The sequence below is a fragment of the Ascidia mentula genome, chromosome 2 (genome assembly GCF_947561715.1).
Source record: "Ascidia mentula chromosome 2, kaAscMent1.1, whole genome shotgun sequence".
NCBI classification, from domain to species: Eukaryota; Metazoa; Chordata; class Ascidiacea; order Phlebobranchia; family Ascidiidae; genus Ascidia; species Ascidia mentula.
In genome coordinates this window covers 11,503,071-11,517,467 of record NC_138567.1, presented here as the reverse complement: position 1 = coordinate 11,517,467, position 14,397 = coordinate 11,503,071, and the positions used below count along the sequence as shown (strand labels likewise).

Below are 14,397 nucleotides of genomic sequence, written 5' to 3'. Positions count from 1 at the left end.
ATATGCTATTGTTTGGTTATTTGGCAATGTAAAGAAATAAAATTATGCTTGTTGCAACATTTCATGATTTTATGACGAGTAACAATTTATTTTATGATGCGTTACGGTCTCAGACATTATATGTTCTGGAGAGATCAGTGGTTCGCTACAACGGTTTGTGTATTCTTTTTAAAATTCAATAGTTAGCTGATCAATGGGACAAAAATACAATTTGGTATAAAATCTGATTTTTATATATTTCTCTATCGCCCACTAGCGAACAAGGAACCGGCTCACAGACGAGGTCATGGGTCAAACAGAAGCGACGATGTAATAATTTTCGATTTCTGAAGAAACATCCGTTAATATTCCACCCTTAAGTTTTGCTCAAACTAATAAAAATGCAAATGATTGCTTCAGCGTTCAGAAAGTATATTATTGAAGACGTTGAAGTGATATAATAACCGAGTGCTAGGTTGAATTTCATACTCTTCTGACCTGGATTAAGGAGTGGGATTTGATCTTCTAAAGTACTTCGCTGGGCTTGGCTTAACCATATTTATTAAAAGTTTGGGTTTGTAAGTATTTTGTGTGGTGGTATTTGTGCTTACTTTGGTGTTTTTGTGGTAAATGTGATGGTATGAGTGTATCGACAAGCATGGTTTGTGACTAAATCCGGCGCCTTCGCAAATAGTTCAAAACGTTTCTTCCATAAGTAATAAAAGACATTCTTTGCTATAAATACTTGTGTGTGCCTTGCACCAAGTTTGAAACTTTGCTACTGCTAATTTTCCGTTACTCTGTCTTCCTGTGTCTAAGGCAGAGGATTTTAGTTCACCAAAAATGTATAATTCATTTATTACCTGCAATTTGTGTTCATGTACACACATATACACTTGTTTGTTGTGCATAAACTAATGGCATATTCCTCTGTAAGGGATTGTTACTACATAAAATGAGTGTAGAGGCAGTTTGTTATGGAATTATGACTGGCCGGGTGCCTATATAGTGGTATTATGCATACTAATGGGTATCTTGATTTCAACAAAACATTACAGCGATTTGCAGTAATTATTGTTGAATTCCATCCTAAACTCCACCAGTGCTTCATGTCCGAATTTCAATATGTAATTTAACACAACTATGTCATAATGTAACTTTTAATTAAATAATATGACTGTCCTGTTCTTATATTGAAAGTATTAGTTGATATATAAAAAAAAAATCCAGTTAGTTGTCAAATTTTTCCTCCATTTTTCTACCAAATTATGTGTTACATTTTTTTGGTATGTTAGCCATGTTGATAAATTCATGGTTGATGTGAAGATGCCTAAATATATTTTTTAAGGAAAAGTAATGCAAAATATTATTTGATATATGTAGAAACATAAAAATGTATTAACCAATCTTTTGAGTTGAGATTTGTCTGAAAAAATATTTACACGAATATACTAATACTATGTATATACATGTTTAAACACCAGGTTATTTAGGTACTGTAGAAACTAACTGGTGTAACACATGGATAGTAGAGGAAGGAACGTTGTGGTGTGTGATAATGGAACAGGGGTAAGGATATTTGCTGGACTTCTTCTAAACAAGGGTCATTTTTGGTCAAGTGGTGGCATTTATAAATTTTTATAAAGGGGTTATTCTATTAGAAAAATATGAAACCAATATAGGCAGGATTACCTAGTTAAAAATCCCTGAATGGCACCTATTGGTCAACAAGCTTAGTTCAGAAGTCTGGATTTTGCCATTCCTGAATGTGCTATCACACTTAACCTATATTAGTGCAGGTCATTTCCATATCCATCTTCTCAGTTAGGTTTTCTCTGTAAACTTCATCTATTTTTTCTGTATAGTTTGTGAAGTGTGGGTGGGCTGGATCCAACTTTCCTGCCCACATCTTTCCTGCCTTGGTAGGTCGCCCGATTCTACGATCAACCACGAAGGCTGGCGAAATTGAGATAAAGGTATATAAAAATTACAAATCTGAAAATGATTTCTTGAATTGCATCTATTCAAAAGGATTTTGTTTTATTTGTATGTTATGACATTTATTTTGCACCCGAATGTGGCCTAGCCCACATGTAAAGGTTTAAAGAACAGTTTCATGTTTTTTTTGTTATTTTTATTCCAGGATTTGATGATTGGAGATGACGCAAGTAAACTTCGATCGCAACTAGAGGTAAATTATCCTATTGAAAATGGAATCGTCAGAAACTGGGAAGACATGGAGCATTTGTGGGATTACACCTTTGGCCCTGAAAAGCTAAACGTAGACCCAAGGTATTATTAAACTGGTGCAGTCAAATGCTTGAAAACAGATGACAACGTTTACTTTCATCACAGAAACTCTCGAGTGTTACTTACTGAGCCTCCAATGAACCCCACAAAAAACAGGGAGAGGATTATAGAGGTTGGTATCTGGCTGTTAAAATTTGTTTTATTTCACTAAACATATTTTGCAAAAACATTGAATATATGTAAACCAAACCACTCTCACTGTTTCAAAGTAACATGTACTTATTATTCAGTCACTCAATTAATTCAAAAAAATGCCAATATTTTTGCTGATTGAGTGAGTTATTTTTCAGAGAATGTTTGAAAAATATGGATTTGATGGTTGTTACATCGCAGTGCAGGCTGTACTAACACTTTATGCGCAAGGTTGGTGTTCAACTTATTATTGACATAACTGGATTTACTGAATATTTATAGTAAACTGTGTAATATTTGCTGCTCCTAAACAGGTTTGCTGACTGGCATTGTGGTTGATATTGGGGATGGTGTGTCCCACATTTGTCCTGTTTATGAGGGATTTGCTCTTCCACATCTCACAAGAAGATTGGACGTTGCTGGTCGAGACATCACTCGATATTTGATCAAGGTTGTTACTTTAAACCTACATCTACTACTGTTATTAAAATAAAAAATGGGCAGTTTGTATATACGGTTGTAAAATCCAATCTTATGTATTTTCAGTGACATTCTTATTCATTAATAATAGGTTTAGTTATTGCGTAAGTAACCAGGATTGTACAAGTTGATTTTCAAAAAATGTAAATTCATCGATAAAAATGTAAATATATACATATTTGGGACCATTTATATGCAGCTCTTGTTATTGAGGGGATATGTCTTCAACCAGTCTGCAGATTTTGAAACTGTGCGTATGCTGAAGGAAAAACACTGCTTTGTTGCGTAAGTGTATTTTTACTTGCATGAAACTACGGACTTTTCAGACAAGGCAAATAAACCAAATTAATTTTTCAGTTATGACACTGAACAGGAACAAAAGCTTGCATTGGAGACCACATTTCTTGTAGAATCATATCAGGTAAAAAAAGCAGCTAGTACTGACTCATTGTGTCTATTGTCATTAAAAATTCTGACTTTCATTTCACACAGTAAATATTTACTTTGTAATACTATCACTTGAGGTACAGCATAACTCTCTTCACAAAATGCTCTCATTTGTATTGTAATGTGTAATATCTGTCTTGTATTGTTGCTACATCTTAGAAACACAATAGTTTTAAATACATAAATATAAAATATTGCAATAGCTCACACAACTAGCTCTTTTCATATCAGGCATTGAAAAAGATGTGCTGTATTTATATAATGTTTATGTCAACGGGCCATGCAGAAGAAATTTTGACAAATATATATGTGTAGAACACAGTTCCCACACTGTGAATTTAGTGGGCTTGTTCATGTGAACAATTATCATCTATTATTATGCTCATATAAGTTAAAACATGTCAAAACTATTAGTGTTGTTGTTGTGATCAAGTTTTTTTAGTGTGATGCAATGTCCCAAGGGGCAGTGAATATTGTAAACGCTACAAATAGTTTGGCAAGTCAGTGAAAACTGCATTGATTCACTGGCAGACTTCATTTACTATGCATGTCACATATCAGGAAGTAGAATGCACACGCTCAACTCTATTTAGATGCTGTCCTGGATTGTAATGCCTTTATGCATTTTATTTTTTAAATATTTTGTTGCTGATGTTGAAGCATTAACCAGCATATCTGCACTAGAAAAAAATGATTTACAATCTACAACAATATTTTTCTGTTACCCTGCAAAATATGTCAAGACAAGACCTCATTAACTTCCTGGCATTGTGTGAAGTGGCATACTGCCTTTTCAGTTGTGGCATACTCACTGCAATTTTCAAAGGAAGTTAAGAGCTTTTGTGCACTAACAACCCCACATTGTTTATTATATAAGCCAAGATCATCAGCTAAGATCAGGAATTAAATAATTATAAAATTTTACATGTGCTTATTTCTATTTGTATGGTATCACAAACTAGTCAACTGGTTAACTGTTTTGTTGTGAAATGTATTATTTGTTACAAGCCAAACAACATGATACAAAGTGTTATAAGCTGTTTAGTTGCTTATAACTGTGGGTTACAAATATTATTTAACAACATCTATGTACTAATGTACAACCTTACATGAGCGACTAAGTGTGTATAATAAGCCGCATGTATTTGCATTAGCTGCCTGACGGACGCACAGTGAAGGTTGCTGGAGAAAGGTTTGAGGCTCCAGAAGCTTTGTTCCAACCCCATCTCATCAACATTGAGTCATGCGGTATCGCTGAGCTGCTGTTCAACACTATACAAGCTGCTGACATTGATATTAGGTAACTGTGTGTTAAATTTAATGAAATGTTTGAGCATGCACCATCTGGCACCATCTGGCACCAAAATTCCAAAAGCTTTATGATACGCCCATTTCATTACCTTTTGAACCATCATTAAAACAAAAAACATACTATGTGTTGAACACAAGGTTCACAGGCTTCGCAGCCAAGGCATTGCAGCCAAGCTGGATCAGCCACTTTGTGTTGAACACCCATTATTTTATGTTTTGCACCAAAGCTATCCCAAAGTATTTTTGCTTTAAAAAGTTTGTTTTTTTATTGCTCTTGCAAATCTTGTTTTTACCTGGCCACTCATTATTTGGAAACACCAAGGCATACCGACCCAGCAGTTGTGTTTGTGTTAAGTTTAAAGCATATTTTTCTAACCTATATACATGTTTGGTTGTATTTCATCACTTAACATTAACATGATTCAATTTTGTGTTCACAGGAGTGAATTCTACAAACACATCGTTTTATCTGGGGGAAGTACCATGTTCCCAGGCCTGCCATCCAGAATGGAAAGAGAGATTAAGCAGCTTTACCTGCAACATGTGCTAAAAGGAGACCACACCAAATTTTCGGCAAGTATTTACCTTCTGCCTGTGCATGTGTTTATCTGTTTAAGTTTGCAACCAGCTTATGCTATTTGTAAGTTAGCAACAAGTGTTAAATATAGTTTTATGCTCCAATATTGTTTTATGTCTGGTAATAAGCCAAATTGCTGCAGTTAAAATGAAATTTAACCAAAAAAAAACACTATAATTATATTAGAATAATATTTCTATATTAATATTGCAATGTTTTTGTTTTTTCATCATAACCAGTATACACCACTTCTAAACAAATTTGCTTGACAATTCGCAACTAATGATAAACATGCAATAAACAAAATGTTTTGATTTATTTTCTTTCGCACTGATTATCAATAATACATATTTAACTAACAAAGCTTGACTGTAATTTGCATGATTGTAATTTTAACCTAATATACTTTTTGTTTTTTCCGTCTTTTCGTTCGTCGCATTGTTCTCCGCACATTGGAACTGAATAGAACATGGTAAGGGCTGTACTTGCAGTGTACGAGTGAATGATGCTTGCTGTTGCATGTGTTGGCTTTTAATTATTATTATTGTGTTTATTATACATTTGTTACTATGCTTACCACATGCTGTTTTGGGGTAATTACTAACATATTCTACTTAAACAATCACCAGACTTGTTTGGTTGTTCATCTAGACACCTTGTGTTATGGCATAGTTATGTTAACACAGTGCTTCTTAACTACAAAAATAGCAACACCAAGCCAACACAAGTCTGGCAAAACTTTGCATAACCCTTGCAGTGGAACAATACCTTTATTTCTTTACTGTATTCTTTCCATGTTGAGTTGCCTCTTTCCTTGATTTAAACAGACAATGCACACAAACTTGAAACAACTGTTTTAACATTGCCCTAGCTTATTGCATGTTCTTGAACAGTGTAGGGCACCATCTTGGGTCCATAGTATTGCCATTGTACTCATAGGCAACCACTGCTATAAGAACCATTTTGTTAGCTTGTATTTATTAATTGGTGCTACAATCGCCTATTTGCTAGCTTTTGGTTCTTGTGTTGCATTTTTATAAAATCATTCGATTTCATATAAAACACGTTACACAGTCCTGTAAAGCATATTTCATGCCTTTAGCATGAAAACCATGCATATATTTTGCTTTTCAAAAGCTTGTAAACTTCATCTTTAGCAGTTCATGGCAGTTAAGCTTGTGTTTTTTTAACTTTTGGAAGTTAAAAAACCATTGTTTGCCAATTTCTACATCATTTCATTGTGTCAACAGTGCAGTTAGACCTTGCTAATCCAGACTGCCCGGTTAAGATTTTGTCACATAATGTCAGTACAGATAGGTAACGAAATTGAAAGAAAATTTTCATTTTCAAAAAAAAAAATTTCAAAAAAATTAAAATATTTCTGGAGTTTTTGTGTCTAATAATGGGGTTTCCAGATGTCTGGATTAATACGTTTTGACTGCAATTAAATAAGTTTGTTAAATCTGTTAACAAACATGCAATGTACACATTATATTGTCCTTTTTAGATTATGTTTGTCATTGAACTGTTTTTTGTGTGGTTGTTAATGTTACCTTGATTAATTGTCTACTTTCTTGACAACAATTTAAAAGTGGTAAATTACATAATCCTCCGCTATGTTTTGAAAAATAACTTACTTTTATACCATAGTGGAAAAATGACAAAAACTTTTCTTTGTCATTTGAAAACCCAAGTTATAAAAATTTGTTCGATTAAACAGTGCAATAACCAGTAGTAGTATATTCCAATTTTTTAGTCCGGAATACTGCAAGATAAATGCAAAAGCTGCAAGTCTACTTTTAACTCTCGCACTATCAATGCAAACGTATTGTATTCACCACTTTCTTACTCTATCTAAACCGCTGCCAACTAACAACACCTGCAACTGACCTGACTGCACAACAATTTTGCCCAGTTGTTTAAGTCACCACCCCCTGACTATAGATACGAAAACATCGCTAACCAATATTTGCGTACAAACAGAAATTCAAGATCCGCATTGAAGATCCTCCACGCAGGAAGCACATGGTCTTCCTTGGAGGCGCAGTACTGGCCGACATTATGAAGGACAAGGAAAACTTCTGGCTCACACGACAGGAATACGAGGAGTGCGGTCTGCGCGTGCTCGAAAAGTTGGGCGTCAAAGTGGCGTAAAAACGACTCTCCGCCCGTTCGCGTGTCGTGGAGAGAAGTGAAAAAAAATATCGCACTTCCGACCCTATGCGAAAAAATCCAAAATTAATTAATTCCTTTTTTTCTTTCCCTCGACGACATATCGTTTCGAAAACTGTAACAAAGAGCCGAGTGCGTGCATTGACCAGACTGAAACTTTTACGTGACGTATGTTTATTCCGGTGTGCTTCGCCTTTACCACCGCTAGCTGGAGCCAGAGCGCCGTCCGTTATGCAGTGTATGCCACTCGAAAACTGCCGTTTTTCGGCTTTGTGTGTTGTAAATCTTGAAAGTAGTCACATATCGAATTCCGTTGTGTAGATTTCTCCGCGTCTTAACGAATATCATATCCACGTTTTTGCGCGTTGCCCGTACCGCGTGTTGCTCAACGATCTTGGGATTGTCCCAGCAGAGTCATTATCAAGTAGACCTTGCTTATTGTTTTTACCCATCTTTCTCCTCTTCCGTTCGTTTATTTCAATGCAGACGCACAGAAATCGCTGCTTGCACAATTGTCCCGTAAAATTGCGCAAACAAAATCATTTTCAAAGACTCGCTTACAATTTCATGTTTAAAAACCAGTAGCTTTTGGTCCAGAATTTAAACGTAGGCGGTCATGTTTTTTCGGGATAGGCGCCGGTCTTTTGAAAACACTGTACCACACCCCCTGTTATAATCTCTTGTGTATTCTAAACCGTTATAAAACGCACTTTTTTCAGCCGGCCAACCGGTCTCTTAGCCTCTTCCTCGCTGCTTGGCTGCATTCGGCAATTCTGAGTCGCCATAACCGCGTAATTGTGGCCGTTTAATTTATCTCACTTAATAAATTTCCACATGTAGCCTTACTTCTTGTTCCTTTTCACACAATCAACTCATTTCGTTTTTTTCTCTTAATCCCATGTTAGGCATCAAATTAATGCCAAGCTCCGGTATCCATTGTTACAAACTGGTGATTCGACGCAAGCCCTATGCAAACTTCGCGTTTGACCACCACAACACACGTGCCCACACCAGTATATATATATATATTTGCTCGGGCAACTCCATGTATCCGGCGCTTATCATGTGAAGCGCTTTACTCCGTTTCGCTCCTACCCTTACTCACTGGTGAGCGTTCTTATGCGATTCTGACTATTGTGATTTTTTTCGTCTCGCCAGAATTGATAACCAATAACTATAATAATAATAACCAGACATTTCCGCGATTGGCATGTGTTTTTTTCGGGTTGGCAATTGGGTAAGATTGTCTGCCCCAATTCCTGAGCAGTGTCAGACCCAAGTACAATACCTTATGTGGTAATTAGACAGGGACTGTATAGTTTGTACAAATATCTCTTTGTGTCGCAGGGCACAGTGGGGTTGTCTGTATTTTACAATATTGCTTGAGATAAACAGAATAAGCCCTTTTCACGGACATTTTGAATCTATACATCCAGACTTTATGTAATAACTTGATGGACGCAACTACGTTGAGTGAGTTCGCTGCAGCGAGGTTAGTTGTTGATGCGGCAGCACGGAAATGACGTTTGGTGCGTGGTTCCTTATCAGAACTTCCATACACTGAGTTAACTTATTATAAGGCCTCTGTACAATAGTCGATCTGGACTTGTTGTTTGTAAAAATAACGTTCAAGTAATTGTTTTCCAAAATCTTTGTCCGCGGAACACTGCAAGGCTTATTTTGACAAGTAACCCCCAAAAAAGAAGAACGTTTTTTTTAACCAAAATTGTCGTATTTGCTTTTGCTTTGTTGCCTCGTGTTGATGCCCAACGGCTTTGCGGACATTTTTATCAGCTTACGTGCAAGTGCTTAGTACATGTCCAGCTCATGGAACCACTGTGGGAATCGCTAGTCCAAGGGGAAATTTATTATTTGTTGGGGAACTTGATTATTTGACCAGCTACTTGGCACTTATATTGCATATGACGACATTTGCACGTGACGACATTTTCCGACTTGCCAAGACAACACAGGCTTGGTTCAAATGTGCACAGGTATTACACAAGAGTGTCTGCCTATCAACAGGCCAGGCAAGATCAAGCACTGAAGTGTTAGTAAAAGACAACGTTAAGTTTATGTAGAATCCAACAGGTACCCGCATTCAAAACGTCTAGACCCTGTAATTCAAACAGGTTTCGTTTACTGCTTGGTATGTAGAGTATCTTTTGTGCATTGAGGGGCCACTAAACAAGATTGGGAGTTTACTATGGAACATATACTTTGCATACGATTTTGAACACACCGGTTTTCCCGAGCTCCTGTTGTACCTCCACGAAAATTCGCCCCAAAAGCAAAATTCCCATCGTGTAAATAAGCGTCAACCGTCGGAGCCCCAACAAAAATATCACTTCCTTTTCCTCGGGACAACGTGAAAGGCTAACCTGGGGAAACTCCAGGTTTTTTGAAAGCGACGATTAAGACCCGAATCGTGTCAATTAAAGGCGTCTGGAAAACGAGAAGCCTTTGCTACCGTCCGTCGCACCAGCGAGCCGACTCCTTGTTTCAAGAGTTCCCGGTGGAATAACGACCGCTTTCTGCGCATTGTTAATTTGTTGATCCGGCGTGTACAACATGCCTATGGGTGGAATTTCCAGCGCGAAACCCAACCCCCTACACGGTTAAACAATCGGACAGGTGGAGCCGTGTATTGTGGCCTGACAACGGTCGCGCTCGTCGCGTCCCGCCCAACACAACACAAGCCCGCCCTGTAGATGTAACTGTATACGTTATGGTTCGGCTGCGTCCCAACGAAACGACAATGCTCGCCGGACGAAGAATTCCGCTCGCCGCCAATCAACTCTTCTCAACCTCGGAAATAAAGTTTCAAAGTTCCAGCGCTCTTCGGCTTGTGGCAAGTTATCTGCCATGCTGCAGCGATCCTGAATGCCCGGGTGATCGTTTGGTTCGCAAGAAAACGAGAAGCTCTCGAGCAGGATCGCTCGACGCGATATAAAAACCGCATCATTCACGCTTAATTTGGCGTGGCTTGTCACCGATTGAATGCCAGTGACCGAGCCGCTAAATCCGATTGTAAGCCTGTCATCCGACACAATATTATTCCACACGATTGCACTCGATGAGATGGCTACACCGAAGGGGGTTTTACATAAACAGGGTGTAGTATTCTTTGCGTCAGTTTTTACATTAGGACAAATTCCTGTACCGACAACTTTTACGAAATAGTAATGCAATGTTCAAAGGGCATAATATTGTTTTATTTTCTTCAGACAAAACGTGGCGAAATGGTTGCGAAATGAAACCTTACACATTTTGGATTAAACCATCAAAGTTATGTTTAGAAATAATGATTTCTAAAACATTTTTTATGTACCCGCCTCTAAAACTCTTACAGCATTGGACCTACTTTTCCAGAAAAGGTAAACTAATTCAATGAGCATCCAAAAACCGCGAAGAAACTCTTTTATCCCAAACACCCCCGGAAGTTGGACCCTGGGTATGTGGAGTTAGCTACAAATACCCTCGCCCCCGCTAAGCGCAATGACGTCGCTCGAATCGTGGTGTGATTAGTCAGGGACCCTGGTTTGTTCTTTTGAAGATCGCTGTCACAAACTCTCGACGCACAACTTTGGGAAACCGCTCAGTTTGGCCCCTGGCCCTCGGTTCTGGGCGAGGTCGCCTGGAATCCATTTTAAATTGTAACTTGAGCCGAGTGACTCATTAGCACTTGGGTAACGGTGAGTCGGGAGACGCAATGACACTCGAGCCGCTTTTCCGCTTTCGGGATTTGGCGACTTTCGCGAGAAATTTTCCGTGACTTGCTTTGGCGTGTCCGGCTGTGAGGCCACTGACGACATGTATGCAATAAAATGAATGAAACGACAAGAAAAACAGTTTAAAGGGGTAACGACTGGTTCCTTTCGACAACTTGGTTTGCCTGCCTCTAGCAAATAAGTTGGATATAAATATTTAGAATCAAGGTATTTATTACTCGCCTTCTGGTAATATCTGTTCATCTAGTCCGCCGGCGCATACATATTTATGTGCATATATACGAGGTAAACTGCAAGTAATGGATAAACGTTTAACCATATGGTAAGTGAAAATAACCCTTTGCATGCAGAAAGAGAGAAAGGTATTGAGAAAAAAAAGAGAGAAAAAAATCAAACGAATTGTAGGAAGTAAAAACAAATTTGACCAAACTTTGAGCAAACACCTCCTATTCAGAAATTTTGTCTTAATTTAGACTGGAGTAGTCATGGTCGTGGAACACCCGTGAGGTCTTTCTTGTCCGCATTCAAACACAACAATAACAAGACCACACAAGCACACCGTGTCACGTCGCCCCACATGTAGTGTCCCAAAGGGTAAACTGTTCGATCCAATTAGAACTTCCACCCAAAACAGATCGTTTTAATTACTCACGCGCTCATCAGCGGCTCGCCGACGACATCGCCCGCGACAGACAACCCCTTGGCGAAGACTCAGACAGCAAAATCAACACGACAAGAGGATTCCAGTGTCGGCTCCCGATGTGCGCGCTATAGGCTCACACGGGCTCTCCAGAAAATAAACGATCGTGCCCCTCGATCGGCAAATATTTAAGCAACATAATCCGCAGTCCCGTGATAGCGTTGACTAATTCGAAGCCCCGGATCTTCCATCGCCTTTCCACCCCCGCTTGTGCGTTCCTTGCGTTGTTGTAGCTGCGGCCGCAGTGTCTTGCCGACGATCTGCTGCCTTTCGTCGTTCTGAGTGAGACGAATGGGCGACGTGCTTGTTTGTGGAGCAGGCGTCACCCTTCCCAAGTGCGCCAGCGTCGTGCAGTAGCATCAGTGACGTCGGTATTCCTGGAATTCTTCCCCCGTTTCACCCCCAGAGTATGAAAATGAAGGGGTAGGGGTTTGTTTATGTCTGCCATTGGCAAATTTGTCGGGCGTTTTCCCTAAAGTTTCGATACTAAAAAATGTTTCACAAATCATTGCTCCGTTGGTATAACGTATAAGTGAGAATATCTTAACCCACCAAAAAGAAATATATTTCACCCAATACTTCTTCAGCAGGACAGGCTTCCCGATGGTATGGTAGTTCACAGCATGTTAAAATGGAAGTGATTGATTGCATGATGGTATTTTGAGGTGAAATTTCCTATGAACACTAAAGGTAACAACCGCGAAATATCAAATATAGATATAGGGCAAATATCAAACAGAGTCGGTTTACCTGGTGCAAACTAAACGTTGTGTACAATAATTTTACAATTTGATGGAATGAAACTTTCGTTGTTACAATATAACCAGTAGGGAGTGTTTTTCGCGGAGCAAATGTTAAATAAAACAGTGACGTCACATGTTTTCAAAATGTAGGACGGCATCACGAGACATCAGGCATAAAAATAACGAAGAGATCCAAATTTTTTTATTCAGTTTTTTTCAAATAAAATTAAATGTTATAACGCTCCTGGGGCACAAAAACATGTATAGGAATGGTGCAGAGCGACTCCCCTTTTTTTATCATGCCAAAACTTGCGTCTTCATAACGACAATGTCTAATCTTACGTCTATCCTGAAATCACGCGAACCACGACGTCTCAGTCACAGGTCGTGTCCGGTTAGAGGGGGACAGGAATAAGGTTAAAAGAACAAATTTTCCAATAGGACGAGGGGAGACGTCGTCGCATCAGGTGCTGTTTCTGCGCAAGTGGCGCGATGACAAACGAGACGTGAGCGTGTTGATGCAGGAGAGGAATATGTAACGTGTGAAACGGTCGAAGGGCGGTGATTCTCACACGGCAGCTTGGGTTCGGCCGGCAGCGAACAAACGTAACGTGATACTGTGCAATCGTCGTGTTTGTGCACTTTATCACGATCGCCCCCCTTTCTTTACCATTCATTAGCGCCAACCCCTCTTTTAATTTTATGCACTTGTACCTGTTTTCTGCAATTCTTTTAAAGTTTTCACGTGAAAATAGCAGGTGGATTTCCGAAAGTGCTGGATTATCCTGATGTCCTCCCGTATTCCTCATTCTGCTACCCCTGTGAATATGGACTAAAATTTAAATTTGGCTAATAATAGTGTCATAAGAAATTATACCGACTCTGGTGCAGCTTTAAATTTGCCGATTTAGTTAATTTATATTTACAAAATAAAAACAAAAATTTTGCCGACACTGGATGCATCCAACTGTTTTACTATCAATTTTCTGATACCTTTTTTTCGAAAGAAATTACATTGAAAAAACCCAATAAAAGTAATTCAAAAACTAAATGTTTGCAAATTTTTTGAAAGACGCAAGACGTTGCCCCGAAATATATGAAAAGCCACACCATAAACAAATTTCTGCGACCAAGACATAGACGTGCCTCTACGACGAGTTATTAACGGAAACAACGATAATCGAATTATGTTTTCAAAACATCCATTTATTCGATACTATAACAATAAGCCCACTGTTAGGTTGAAAACGAACAATAAAATCCTTGATGATAACTGTTGAAACAAGCAGTTCGGTCAATAGGTCAAAACGCAAGGGATGAACATCCTTACAAAGCAAGTCCAACAGCAAAAAATTGGTGGCATTTCCAAGTGTCAAAATTTCGTCGTTTAAACTCGAAACGGAAAACCCTGGATGAAGCATCTCGAAAACAAAATCGCATTACCATCTTGCGAATGACAGACGCGGCACGAAAACGGATAAGGGATTGAGCGCGCACTCGTCAGAAGCGACATGGATCACGCAAAATGTCGAACGACGCGCGCTCTTCAGCCTCTGGCAGTGAACCGGGCGACATCGCCAAGCGCGGGCTGAGCAACTCGCGACGACATCAGATGGTTTGATGCAGGACGGGATATGGTCGTGTTTGTCGAAAAACAGAGAAACGAACTTGAGTTAGCCAACTACTTCACTGACGCCCATCATAGGAAAAACCTGTGTTCAATCGATCCACCCCTGGAGCAGGGGCACTGAAGACGAGACGGCCCAACACAGCACGCGAGGCCCAGCGCCCGAAATTCGATGTTCTCTCTTGAAA

At 39.0% G+C, this 14,397-nt stretch overlaps 2 protein-coding genes across 2 annotated transcripts in view; both read left to right on the top strand.

Annotated features, from left to right (window-relative positions):
* Positions 1–14,397, top strand: part of LOC145890641 (neurexin-1-like) — a 142,378-nt gene that overhangs the window by 97,127 nt on the left and 30,854 nt on the right. The gene's annotated exons all lie outside the window — the stretch shown is intronic.
* LOC145890553 (actin-related protein 2) lies at positions 1,451–8,613 on the top strand. Its single transcript, XM_082981660.1, has 11 exons — positions 1,451–1,548; positions 1,845–1,955; positions 2,123–2,271; positions 2,335–2,401; positions 2,580–2,652; positions 2,736–2,872; positions 3,101–3,186; positions 3,259–3,322; positions 4,503–4,648; positions 5,100–5,232; positions 7,220–8,613. The coding sequence occupies exons 1-11, from the start codon at positions 1,501–1,503 to the stop codon at positions 7,388–7,390; spliced, it is 1,185 nt and encodes a 394-aa protein (XP_082837786.1). The 5' UTR covers positions 1,451–1,500; the 3' UTR covers positions 7,391–8,613.

Excerpts from the sequence above, each read along its gene's own strand:
- LOC145890553 (XM_082981660.1), top strand. The coding sequence starts at position 1,501 with ATGGATAGTAGAGGAAGGAACGTTGTGGTGTGTGATAATGGAACAGGG. Across the intron at positions 1,549-1,844 it reads TGTGTGATAATGGAACAGGG|TTTGTGAAGTGTGGGTGGGC; the intron begins GTAAGGATATTT and ends TTTTCTGTATAG. Across the intron at positions 5,233-7,219 it reads GAGACCACACCAAATTTTCG|AAATTCAAGATCCGCATTGA; the intron begins GCAAGTATTTAC and ends GCGTACAAACAG.